Source organism: Rana temporaria, chromosome 11 (genome assembly GCF_905171775.1).
Source record: "Rana temporaria chromosome 11, aRanTem1.1, whole genome shotgun sequence".
NCBI lineage: Eukaryota > Metazoa > Chordata > Amphibia > Anura > Ranidae > Rana > Rana temporaria.
Window position 1 is genome coordinate 75,831,656 of NC_053499.1, and position 11,887 is coordinate 75,843,542.

An 11,887-nucleotide genomic window follows, 5' to 3' on the forward strand; every position below is an offset into this window, starting at 1 on the left:
ACATAAGAGTAGATTAAATACGCTTACCAGCTGATGTAGACCCACAGCTCACCTTACGGTGGGGGGTCCTCAGAGCTTGTGTGGGCCAACTGCCCTCTTTGATCTCTGTGCCGGATACGTCTCCTAATACAGGCAGTCTCGACGGGATCTTGATGAGGTTGCAGGAAAGTGGCCAAAAGCGAAAATTCCCAGTGGTGTAGGTCTTGTAGTGATTAATACACTTACGGAATTCAATCGTGGAAAAAACAAAAAAAGAGGAGAAAAAAGGAGGGGAAACAGCTCCTCATAGCGTAAAAAAGTTTAATTTAAAAACAAAAGGTACACTTCTAAAAAATCCAAACAGGAAATCCAAAGTCACACATGATCCATACAGGTAAAAAAAGTTTTCCCCAACTCACAGCAATACTTCACTCCAGAAAACAAAAATCTTAGTAAAGGAGTCCAAATGCGCAGTGGAAACAGGTAAATCCAGTAAAAACCCAACCGGTTTCGTCTCATCAGACTTCAACTGGAGTGAAGCTGTGAGTTGGGGAAAACTTTTTTTACCTGTATGGATCATGTGTGACTTTGGATTTCCTGTTTGGATTTTTTAGAAGTGTACCTTTGTTTTTAAATTAAACTTTTTTACACTATGAGGAGCAGTTTCCCCTCCTTTTTTCTCCTCTTTTTTTGTTTTCTCCACGATTGAATTCCGTAAGTGTATTAATCATTAAAAGACCTACACCACTGGGAATTTTCGCTTTTGGCCACTTTCCTGCCACCTCATCAAGATCCCGTCGAGACTGCCTGTATTAGGAGACATATCCGTCACAGAAATCAAAGAGGGCAGTTGGCCCACACAAGCTCTGAGGACCCCCCACCGTAAGGTGAGCTGTGGGTCTACATCAGCTGGTAAGCGTATTTAATCTACTCTTACGTTAATGATTATTCCCTGGGAGATGTGGTGATATTGGAATCTAGGAGAATACAAACACAATTCTTGTGTGTCTAATTGGAACAACAGAGGAGACAACGCCTTCTCCATCTATGGGATTAACAACATTCCATTTATGTGTTGAAATTTGGACTATATATTTCACCTTATGGTGGCACAGATTGTTTTATATATATTTATTTACAATTTTCAGTTTCATGTTTAATGCATTTGGAAACTATATGCCTTTTGGTAATTGGTCACTATATATGCACTGTGGGCTACAAGTTCACTTCTGGCCCTTTGAGTGAAATATTTGAACTTTTTTATATATATTTCACTATCCATATATTTATTGGGAACTAGTGGTATCTAGGCCCATTTTTTGTATCACGTTCACTTATTACTTGAGGTTCCCCTGCCAGGGATACCTCGTTCTTTTGGCGCTGCACTTTTTTCTCTACACCCCAAACAAAACCGGAGTTACTCAACGGAGGAACTCCAACCTTAAACTGCTGCCTGTAACACCTTGCGGCCGAAGGAGGCATCAGAAGATGCACTCACATCCACCTTGTAAAACTTTGAAAAAGTGTGGACCGACGTCCAGGTCGCTGCCTTACACACCTGTAACACAGAAGCTTGATGCCGGAAAGCCCAAGAGGCACCGATTGCCCTGGTCGAATGCGCCGTAACCCGAAAGGGAGGCCTAAAGCACAACCTGTCGGATCCACCTAGAAATGGTGGCCGACGAGACCGCCAGGCCTTTTTTAGGACCAGCCACCAACACAAACAGTGAGTCCGACTTCCGTAACGGAACCGTAGCAGATAAGTACACTCGTAGGGCCCAAACCACATCCAGGGAATGTAAAGTGGCCTCCTTCTGGTTTTTCGGCTGAGGACATAAGGATGGAAGAACAATGTCCCCATTAATGTGAAAAGCCGAAACGACCTTTGGGAGAAAAGATGGCTGAGGCCGCAGGACCACCTTATCCTTATGGATGACCAAGTAGGGAGCCTTGCAAGACAAGGCTGCCAGCTCAGATACACGTCTGATCGAGGCAATTGCTACCAGAAAAAACACCTTTTGTGACAGAGTCAACAAAGGAATCTTCCGAATGTCCTCAAAGGGGGCATCCTGAAGCACCGAAAGGATTAAATTCAAGTCCCATGGGGGCAGTGGATGGCGCACCGGAGGGGCCACATGACGGACCCCCTGTACAAACGTACGCACCAAGGAGTGCGACGCCAAGGGTTGCTGAAAGTAAACAGCCAGAGCCAAAATCTGACTCTTAACTGTACTTAAGGTGAGAGCCTGATCCACTCCCCGCTGTAAAAACAGCAGAATCCTGGACACCACGTATGCACGAGGGCGCCACTTCATCTCCTCACACATAGAGATGTATTCCTTCCACGTACGATGGTAAATCCTACGTGAGGTAGACTTCGGTGCATACAGCATGGTAGAGACCACCGAGCCCGACAGGCCCCGGTCCATCAGTACCTGGCTCTCAACAGCCACGCCGTTAAAGCCAGCGACTGTAAAGCAGGGTGAAAGATCGGACCCTGCAACAGAAGATCTTCTCTCAGGGGTAGACGCCAGGGGGCGTCTGCCACCAGACGCACCAGGTCCGCGTACCAGGAGTGGCGCGGCCAATCTGGGGCGATCAGGAATGTTGGAATCCCTTCGGCTTACACGAGAAAGAAGCTTCAGAGGAGGGAAGGCGTAAATTAGGCGATAGCGACCCCAAGGTGCCACCAATGCGTCGGACGCGTCCGCCCACGGGTCTCTTGACCTGACCACGACCCGTGGCACCTTCCGATTGAGACGGGATGCTAGAAGGTCCACGTCTGGAGTGCCCCCACTTTCGGCACAGACTCTGAAACACCTCCTGGTGAAGTGACCACACTCCTTGGTCTAGTGTTTGGCGACTTAGGAAGTCGGCTTGCCAATTCTGTACTCCCGGAATGTACACGGCCGACAGAGCCGGAACAGGCCTTTCGGCCCACCGAAGGATGCGCGCGACCTCCGACGCTGCAGCTGAACTCTGTGTGCCCCCCTGATGATTGACGTATGCCACGGCCGTTGTGTTGTTGGACTGGATCCTGACTAGTCGGCCCTGCAGATCCAGGGACCACCTGGCAAGGCACAGCTTGATTGCTCGGAGCTCCAGTATATTGATTGGTAGACGGGACTCCTCCTGAATCCAGCTCCCCTGGGCTGACTGGGTGCCCCAAACGCCCCCCCAACCGGAGAGGCTGGCATCCGTCGTGACCACGGTCCAGTGGCACGGCAGAAACGACTTCCCGGTCCGAAGCACCGGAGACGCCAGCCACCACACCAGGGAAGACTTGACCAGTTGACTCAACTGAATCTGGTAATCCAGAGATGACGGGAGCTTGTCCCAACGTGACAGAATTTCCTTCTGTAGCCCCCTGGTGTGGAATTGGGCATACAGAACCGCCTCAAAAGAGGCCACCATCAGACCCAGAACCCTCATGCAGAATCAAAGAGATGACCACTTCTGGGTCGACAACTGCTGCACTGCAGATTGCAGTGTCTGAAGTTTCTCCATTGGGAGAAAAACTTTTGCCTCCGCGGAATTCAGGACTAGTCCCAGGTATTCCAGTCTCTGAGACGGAACCAACACTGACTTCAGGACATTCAGAAGCCAGCCGAACTCTCGGAGAGTCTGACACGTGATAGACACGTCATCTTCTAACTCTGAGCCTGAAGAAGCTCGCAGGAGAAGGTTGTCCAGATATCCCACGATAGCGACCCCCGCTGTCTCAGCAGGGCCAGTATCGGGGCAGGCACCTTAGTGAAAACCCGTGGTGCCGATGCCAAGCCGAACGGGAGGGCCACAAATTGAAAATGGTCCCCCCCGACCGCAAAGCGCAGAAACCTCTGGTGCTTTGTGCATATGGGAACATGTAGGTACGCGTCCATGATGTCCAAGGATGCCAGAAAGTCCCCCTGAGGGAGCGCTGCCATTACCGAGCGAATCGACTCCATCCTGAATTTTTGCACCTTGACAAAACAATTGAGGGCCTTGAGGTCCAGGATTGGACGGACCCCTTCCTTATTGGGGACCACGAACAGATTGGAGTAAAACCCCTGAAACCGTTCCATCAAGGGAACTGGCAAAACCACTCCCCTGTCCAGTAGGTCCTGGACAGCCCCCGCCAGAGCCTTTCCGGCAATCCGGAGGAAGCTGGAGGTTGGAAGGAAAAAATCTGTTTGGTGGACAAGAGAGAAACTCTATCTTGTACCCCGAGGAAACTACTTTGCAAACCTAACGGTCGGAAAGAAGAGACCTCCACCGAGCTGCAAATTCTCGAAGCCGGCCCCCCACTCGAGACACGGGCGGGGGCAGACCTTCCTGCGGAAGCAGGCTTGTTGGGCTTGCGGTACCAGGTGCGCTTCTGCCCCGCAGGGGGGGTCTTAGCACCTTGCAAACTTTTTCCCACTGCACTGGGTGCACGAAAAAAAAACGATTGGGGGTAGTCAAGGAGGGCCCTTGCTTACGGCGAGGCTCCTTGCCCTTCCCAGACTGTGGGAGCAGTGTGCTCTTACCACCTGTGGCATCCTTAATGATGTCATCCAGGGACGCCCCAAAAGTCGCTCACCCTTAAAGGGCAAATCCACCAAGGCCTTCTTGGAGGATTGGTCCGCAGACCAGCATGTCAGCCACACAAGGCGGCGTAGTACCACCGCATAGGCGGAGGCTCTGGAAAGCAAGGGAAGCGTATCCAGGGCCGAATCACAGACAAATTCTAGACCCTGAACCAATTGTTCAGCCAGGCCCTTGCAGGTCTCGGAAGCATCCTGCTCCTCCAGCTTCTGCAGCAACAACTTTGCCCGTTCAGTCAGTGTCTGCGACACCAGAGACCCGGCCACAACCGGTCTCACAGCCGAACCCACAACTGTGAACATAGAGCGGGCCACAGCCTCCACCCTCCTATCAGTGGGGTCCGTAAAAGCGGGAGCCCCTTCCACAGGCAATGTGGTGGCTTTACTCAGTCTGGACACGGGAGGGTCCACTGATGGAGGAGAAAACAACTTTTTTCAAAAAGTCCTTCTCAAAGGAATAACGAACCACAACGTTTTTAGGAACAGCAAAAACTTTCTGTGGTGTGTCCCATTCCTTACATCAGCAATTGCTCCAAATATGGAATACAGGTTGCGGTGCTGGGCGGTTTGCGGAACCCAAAAGGGACCGGCACATCCGGTGCCCCCGCCAAATCCTCAAATTTATGAGTATCACGCACTCCCATATCATTTACTGACCCTGAGGCAGAGTCATCCTCACAGTCCGTGTGGGTTAAGCCTGCATCATCTGACATGACAGACCAGATCTGTGTCAGAGATATCCCCAGAAGCAGGCTCAGGGAGGGGGCGCTTTGTACCCCCCTTCTGGACACTAACTGCTTCAAACCTGGTGAGAAATGCCTCAAGGCCAGCCGACATTGCCTCAACAGATGCGGCAGGGGGATTAAAGTATAACTCAGGCATTGCTGGGGCAGAAACACCAGTACAGGTTTCATGTAGCCCGACCGCTGTGTACTGCAAGGCATAGCAACCCACCGGTCACCTCCCGGCTGCAAAAATAGAAGCGGAGGCCTCCCAGGGACTCACCACCCCACCCGGTTGCAGAGAGAGCTGAAAACCCGAGGTGTGCTCTGATGTGCTGGCTGTGCTGCGTCTGTCACCCCATGGAAGATTCGCAGCGTTTTGCAGTGCTAAAACTGACACAAGAGGCCAAGACATTTCCAAGATGGCCGCTGTCTGAGGTAAAAATCACCAGCGGGCTACAGGAAAATGGCCGCCGAGCTACAACCGCGACAACGGCAAAATGGCGGCCGTGGCGCAGTTTAAATTCCCCAGTGATGCACCAAACACCTCACACCACACAGCAGCATACAGTAGCACCCCCCAGAGTAACAACACAGTCCCCCACAACACACGGGCCACGGTTGGTAATAAAGAAAACCCCAGGAGGCCCCCCTCACAGCCGCTACCCAGACAGGGGAAGAAGGGAGAGGAAAGCAGGGCGGACCCTCAGTCGACCTCCCCAGGGAAAAACACCAGCCAAACCACCTTGCCAGGGCAAGGGGCCACTACTTACCCGTCCTGCGACTACCGGCTGGAGGTATCCCGGTCAGAACCAACGTCCACTAACGGCATGGCTGTCGGCCAGACACACTGTGACAAGACCATAGAGACCGGTCATATGTGTGTCCTGGAACATGTAGTTCCCCGGCTGCCCCTGGAGCAATGGGACCTGTCGTGGAGGACCCAGAGCTGAGCTGAGGGCCGGCACACGCTCGATGGCCGAACATGGGGGGACTACAAGAGTCAAGATCCAGCCTGTCACCCAGTCGGCTGTTGATAGAAGATCACAGGATCCAAAATGCAGGAACAAAATAATAAAAAGCGAAAAAAAAAAAAGCGAAAAAAATCTCCGGAGTACAGAGTGCCTGTCCTCTCCTGACGTTAGGCAGAAAGAAACTGGAGCTGCTAGAGCAGGGTGTGGGTTATACCCGGGGAACCACGCCCCCTGGGAGGAGCTGCACGGAGGAAAGTGTTGTTAACACTTAAAGTGCTTTTTTTCTGCCTAACTCTCCTGAAGGAAGCGGATATAACCCTAAGGTCAAAGGCTGCTGTGTCCGTCCATGAACGAAAGAGAACCTCAAAAAATAACTAGCTACCTAGCGGCACCAGTGACACTAATACAGCGATTAGAAAACCAATCGCTTAGTGACACTGGCAATAGGGGGTGAAAGGGTTAACTAGGGGGTGATCAAGGGGTTAAACCTGTATTAGGGGGGGTAGGGGGCTACCCTGAACCTATAGGGGCCTAAGACTAACTGCCCTGCAACTTTTAACTGTCACAACTGACACTAAATGCAGTGATCAGTAAATAAATGATCACTGCAATCAGTGACACTGTGACAGGGGGCTGGGGGGGGGTGATCGGGGGGGTTAAGTGTGCCTATGTGTCACTGGTGTCAGTGGTCTGTTGGTGCAACTTACTTGTGATGTCTTCTCTCCTCTCGCTGGACGAAAATACCGACAGGACGAGAGATGAAATCACTTCCTCTGCCTGCGTTTACATTACACAGGCAGAGGAAGCACATCGGCGGAAGGGGATTGGCTTGGAGCGATCGCGGGGAGATGGCCAGAAACGAACAGCCGCCCCCTCATCCCGGATTGCTCCTACAACCATGGGAACCGCCGCAAGTACCGGGGGAGTCCCGATCGGACCCCCGACCCACGTCTAGGCAGGCACGTACAGGTACGTTGATGTGCCTGTCCGTGCCATTCTGCTGACGTATATGTACATGCGGCGGTCGTTAAATGGTTAAAAAATAAATCAAGGGGTAACTTTATCGAAAGTATACAAACGGGTAAAGGTGGTAAGGTATACACAACCCCTGAAATCGCGAGAGTATTCAAAGAATATTATTGGAAGCTGTACTCGATAACCCAAAGTGACCCTCCAGATAAAGTAAACAGGAGATCAGACAATACTAAAAAAACTATTAACTGAAATAGGTCTAAAAAAATACCTGCGGATAAATTTAGTTCTCTAGAAGACCCCATAACGGAAGCGGAAATACAGAAAAATTTAAAGGAGTCTCCCACAGGGAAACGCCCAGGCCCTGATGGGCCGACGACCGTATACTATAAAAAGTTTAGCGATATTCTGGTCCCCAAGATATGTTCTTACATGAATAGTATTGGCACTAATTGGGAGATCCGCCACGAGGCATTGGAGGCCGCAATAACGATAATCCCCAAGGTAGGCAAGGATCCCTCTTTGTGTACTAGTTACAGACCCATCTCCCTACTGAACGCGGACGTGAAGCTGTTTGCTAAAATATTAGCTGGCAGAATGAAGACAATCATGAAGGATCTGGTACATACTGATCAAGTGGCTTTCATCCCAGGCAGGGAAAGTAGGGATAATAGCATTAGAACGCTCCTATTGATACAGAAAATAAAATAAAGTAATTCCCCAGGTCTACTTTTGTCAATAGATGCTGAAAAAGCATTTGACAAAGTAGACTGGGGATTTCTTCAGCACACTTTAGAGGTTTATGGGGTGGGACCTAAGATGTTGGGGTGGATAAATGCTCTGTATAATCACCCAACCGCTAGAGTCAAAGTAAATGGGTCAGTATCATGGCCATTTGAGATGTTTAACGGGACCAGACAGGGTTGTCTCCTGTCCCCCTTACTGTTTATCCTATCTCTAGAACCATTGCTGGCAAGGATTAGAAATAATCCTGACATCAGGGGATACAGATAGATAGTAGAAAAAAAATACTTGCGCTCCTCCAACAAAATTAAAATTATCAGCAGGCAACTATAGGTGTTATATTACACTAAAAAAATGAAATGGATAGAAAAAGCTGCGCTATAACAAGTGACTATACGGAGATCCCTCTCCTATAGGGAAAGTTATTATGAAGGAACAAAAAGGAAAGAATAAACAATGAAATTAACCCAGGTGATGGGTGTAAATATTATTTAAGTCCAGATATTAACAGTCCAGATCAGTGAAAGCTCAATGAATGGGTTTAAACGTATTAATAAATGCAAAAGGAAAACGTGTGTGTGTAAACACACAAATCCCTGTTCTGTGAGGGAACAGTTAGTAAGTTCCTAATAGCTAGGAATCACAATCTGTCATTTCCTCTAGGTCAGTGCCCTTCCCCTACTGTTAGAAACACACAAAGGAAAACAATTAACCCCTTGATCGCCTCTTAGTGTTAACCCCTTCCCTGTCGCACGACCGCACAATTGTCATTCAAAGTGCGACAGCACTGAAAACTAAAAATTGGTCTCGACAGGAAGGGGGTGAAAATGCCCTGTATGGAAGTGGTTAAACTGTACCTTTATTTATTTTTTTACATTTTTCCTCAATCACTTTTATTGTTATCACATCCGTTGGCATAGCAACAGACAGTGACAGGTCCTCTTTACTGCGACATATAATGCACTTTTAATATTCGAATATTTGATTTACGGATACTTTTTTTTTTTTTATACATTTAGTTTATTCACAGATTATTATTTTTTTTATTCTATTAATTAATGCAATTTTGATGTTCACATTACTCTGTTCTTTTACAGGATGTTATGAACATTTTCACAATTTTTTTTAGTTAATTAAAAATGTTACTTTGTCTACTTCACACAGCACTGCATAGATGTATAGATGGTACTTTTTTTATTCACTATCAGTATAATTGATTGAAATATCAAAAATTAATTAAATAGCGTTTTTGGTTTGTAGTATTCAGATGCAGTGTAGTTCTGCTATAAGCATCATCTACTAGATAAAAATAAATAAAAAAATAGAGCTGCTAAAATATGTACTTATAACAAGTACCAATTTACCTATTTTCTTTACAGCATAGAAGACATGTTTTACAGTATGAGATGACCTCACATATTGTTTATTGGTGCCCAGCCCTTTTATTACACCAGCTGTATTAACATGTCGGCTCACAGAGGATCGGAAAATGAATTAACCCACTGCATGAATAATAAAATAAAATAAAATGGATCAACTGGTTAGCTATTATGTGCTGAGGAGGAGGGATGCCACATAAGGAATAGAAGACATGTTTACATATTTGTTTTACATATATACAGTTTTCACTGTTCTAAAATGAAATCAAGGCTGTATGTTATAATTTTAAATACAATGAATGCTTAGTGGATTTCTTTATGAGACACACATTTAGATATATATGTCTACACTACTAGGAAAGAAGTAGGCCATGTTATTAAATATTACATTTCTAAAAAGTCCTATAATGTTAGGTGAGGTGGAAGTTCTAGAACTAGAGGTGAGCCTTGCTGCTAAGTTACTTTTGATGTAATGCTAAAAAATGCAGGACATGTAAGTGTAGACTAGTGGAACTGAGATTTTTCCTTTTTCTAACCGACTTTACATATGTCATTTGTGTATATTTGACAGGTCAATCCAAGACATAGGTAGGAGAGAGACATTACCTTTATGAGAATGAGAGCTTCACTGAGTTCAGTGACATCAACATCACTTTCCTGTAGTGGAAACAGAAAGAAGGGCAATCAGATGAGCAGAAGTAAATCTGATTTACATCGAGCTCCAAAAGCTACAAGATATGCCCCGTCTCTTGGAAAAAAAAAAAAACACTACAAAATAAAGTATTCCCTTCTGCATTGACTGAGGCAGATATAATATTAAAATTTAATGCAACTTAGTTTTGTTTCCCATTTTCATACTGAAATTTTACCAATTACTTTGTGTTGTTTTCACATGTTTCAGGGCTGTCAGCATGCAAAAAGAAAATGTTTTCTATTATTTAACTTTACAGGATTAGAATAGGAAATCAAAGTAGTCTTTCTTATGCATCTTTTCAAACTTTCTAAACAATAGGGGTGTTGAAAATAATCGTTGCATCGATGCATCGAGATTATACCATGGACGATTCTGCATCGATGCGGTATTCGGCAATAATCGATTAATAATGACGTCATTGCTGCCCCTCCCCCCGCACAGCAATGTCTTTGCTGGAAAGATATGCCGCCGATCGGCTGGCTGCGCCTGGAACTTTCCCCTCCTCAACTCACACAGTGTAGCCTGAGCCTCGTTGCTGCCCCCACCCACGATCTCCCCCTCCTCTGTGATTTGGAGCTCTGACTGGACAGTGACACTGGTCATCTCCCCGATGGGCGGTGCCGAGCCGCACGAGGAGCTGAGAGACGGACACACACAGATCATGACTGCACGGAGCTGACACTGCAGCTGTTGTAATATCCGTGGGGTGAGGCATAAAGTTGGCTTCTGCAAACTACAAACGAGCTGTGAGGAGAGGAGGGGGATGGAGGTGCTCCGGAGGTGAGAGATAAGCCTGTCATGCTTGATATATGGGTGAGAGTATAGAGGTGGCCCCCCCCCCCCCCCCCTCCTGCTGCAGCTATCCTGTGTGTACTGTTTGCCTTACACATTGGGGGCTGCACAAACTCTCTTACTGTCTAATTTCTTGCTGTGATTTCCCTATCATCTCTCCCCTCTGGAACCATCTAGTGATATTTCTTGCTGGTTGGAATGTCTCCCTTTTTTTTATTTGTGCAGTGATGTTGACCTGTTTACTATGCAAGTTGCTGCCAAAAGACTCAATGGGTTTGTTAAAGTGATACCAAAGGGTATTATTTTCTTCTTTAAAATAAAAATAAAAATCATACTTACCTGCTGATCTTCTGTATAATTTCCGCAGTCTCTGACCATTTCCTGTAGCATGTCCGCAGTCTCTGATCATCTTGTGTAGCATGTCCGCAGTCTCTGATCATCTTGTGTAGCATGTCCGCAGTCTCTGATCATCTTGTGTAGCATGTCCGCAGTCTCTGATCATCTTGTGTAGCATGTCCGCAGTCTCTGACCATCTCATGTAGCATGCACGCAGTCTCTGATCATCTCCTGTACTATGTCCGCAGTCTCTGACCATCTCCTGTAGCATGCACGCAGTCTCTGATCATCTCCTGTACTATGTCCGCAGTCTCTGATCATCTCCTGTAGCATGCACGCAGTCTCTCACCATCTCCTGTACTATGTCTGCAGTCTCTGATCATCTCCTGTACTATGTCCGCAGTCTCTGATCATCTCCTGTAGCATGCACGCAGTCTCTCACCATCCCCTCTACTATGTCTGCAGTCTCTGACCATCTCCTGTACTATGTCTGCAGTCTCTGACCATCTCCTGTACTATGTCTGCAGTCTCTGACCATCTCCTGTACTATGTCTGCAGTCTCTGACCATCTCCTGTACTATGTCTGCAGTCTCTGATCATCTCCTGTACTATGTCCGCAGTTTCTGATCATCTCCTGTAGCATGCACGCAGTCTCTGATCATCTCCTGTACTATGTCTGCAGTCTCTGATCATCTCCTGTACTATGTCCGCAGTTTCTGATCATCTCCTG

The 11,887-nt window shown here is 47.3% G+C and overlaps 1 protein-coding gene across 3 annotated transcripts in view; it reads right to left on the minus strand.

Annotated features, from left to right (window-relative positions):
- Window positions 1–11,887, minus strand: part of RPGRIP1L (RPGRIP1 like) — a 361,700-nt gene that overhangs the window by 152,665 nt on the left and 197,148 nt on the right. For all 3 annotated transcript variants that reach the window (XM_040328736.1, XM_040328734.1, XM_040328735.1), the window contains exon 12: window positions 9,942–9,992. In XM_040328736.1, the coding sequence (XP_040184670.1) occupies window positions 9,942–9,992 (51 nt within the window). The remainder of the gene's footprint in view (window positions 1–9,941; window positions 9,993–11,887) is intronic.